The 1,067-nt window shown below is 62.3% G+C and overlaps 1 protein-coding gene across 1 annotated transcript in view; it reads left to right on the forward strand.

The window, feature by feature from the left end:
• KATNB1 (katanin p80 (WD repeat containing) subunit B 1) overlaps positions 1-1,067 on the forward strand; it is a gene marked incomplete at its 3' end in the record, with an annotated part of 12,428 nt that overhangs the window by 7,654 nt on the left and 3,707 nt on the right. The window contains exons 9-10 of the mRNA XM_010136792.1: positions 245-316; positions 566-716. Of these exons, the coding sequence (XP_010135094.1) occupies positions 245-316; positions 566-716 (223 nt within the window). The remainder of the gene's footprint in view (positions 1-244; positions 317-565; positions 717-1,067) is intronic.

Below are 1,067 nucleotides of genomic sequence, written 5' to 3' on the forward strand. Positions count from 1 at the left end.
GGAAAACAGTGCGGTGGCCCCGGGGGTCGGGCCCCGCCAGCCGACGTCCTGCCCGAGCAGCGAGTGGCCTGCTCCGCTGGCAGGGCGTCCCGCGTGCGGGGTCAGCTCTCTGGTCTGGCGGGGCTCATCGCTGGTGCGCAGCAGCGCGTGTCACTCCAGCTGTTAGCGTTACCGTTTCAGTTCTGGACCCCACGGCTGAGCGCTGGAGGGAGGAGCGGTGACTCGTGTTGTCTTGTGTGTGCAGGACGGTTCGGTTCTGGGACCTGGAGAAGTTTCAGGTTGTGAGCTGTATCGAAGAGGAGGCTACTCCCGTCAGGTACCTTAAATCCCTGCAGTGGGGGTGAGGGGGGGCTCTCCTGAAAGGGAGGCTTTACTGGGGAGAAGTCTGGGCTGCTGGAGAGGTCCCACGGGCTGCCAGGTTGCGCAGGTGAGCACCAGCTCGGTTGGTCTGTTGTTGGAAGCGGGGCTGGAGGCGTTCGGCAAAGTCAGGGATGCAGCCGCGGGGTCCCTGTGGGACTGAGCGAGGTGGCAAAGCCAGGCCTGATTCTCCGCCCGTTCCTCCTAGGTGTGTGCTCTTCAACCCCGACGGCTGCTGCTTGTACGGGGGCTTCCAGGACTCACTGCGGGTGTACGGCTGGGAGCCAGAGCGCTGCTTTGACGTGGTCCTGGTGAACTGGGGAAAAGTGGCCGACTTGTCTATCTGCCACAGCCAGCTGGTGAGCCCGTGCTCCCGAGAAGTGGGGAGGCGGCTGCCAGGCGCCAGATAAACTCCTCTGGCCTCCTCGTGGGCCTTGGGTCCTTGAAGCTTATGTCAGGCTGTTGGTGGCCAGGGCTTGCAAAGCACCCGGCACTCAGACAAAGTCTGTGCACTTTTGCTCTCGGTGGCCTTGTGCCCCACTTTGGCTCTCTTTGGCTTCTGGAGGAAAGAACTGGGGCTTGGTTTGCCCAGGATTTAGAAACAAAGCTTGGCAAAAGTTCCACCATAGCCCTTTGTCAAACGGCCTTGGCAGCTTTGGGCTGAACAAGCCGAAGCACTGGACGGGGCAGCTCTCCCGTGCGGCTTCGTC

The sequence above is a fragment of the Buceros rhinoceros genome, unplaced genomic scaffold (assembly GCF_000710305.1).
Source record: "Buceros rhinoceros silvestris isolate BGI_N320 unplaced genomic scaffold, ASM71030v1 scaffold15855, whole genome shotgun sequence".
Taxonomy (NCBI): Eukaryota; Metazoa; Chordata; class Aves; order Bucerotiformes; family Bucerotidae; genus Buceros; species Buceros rhinoceros.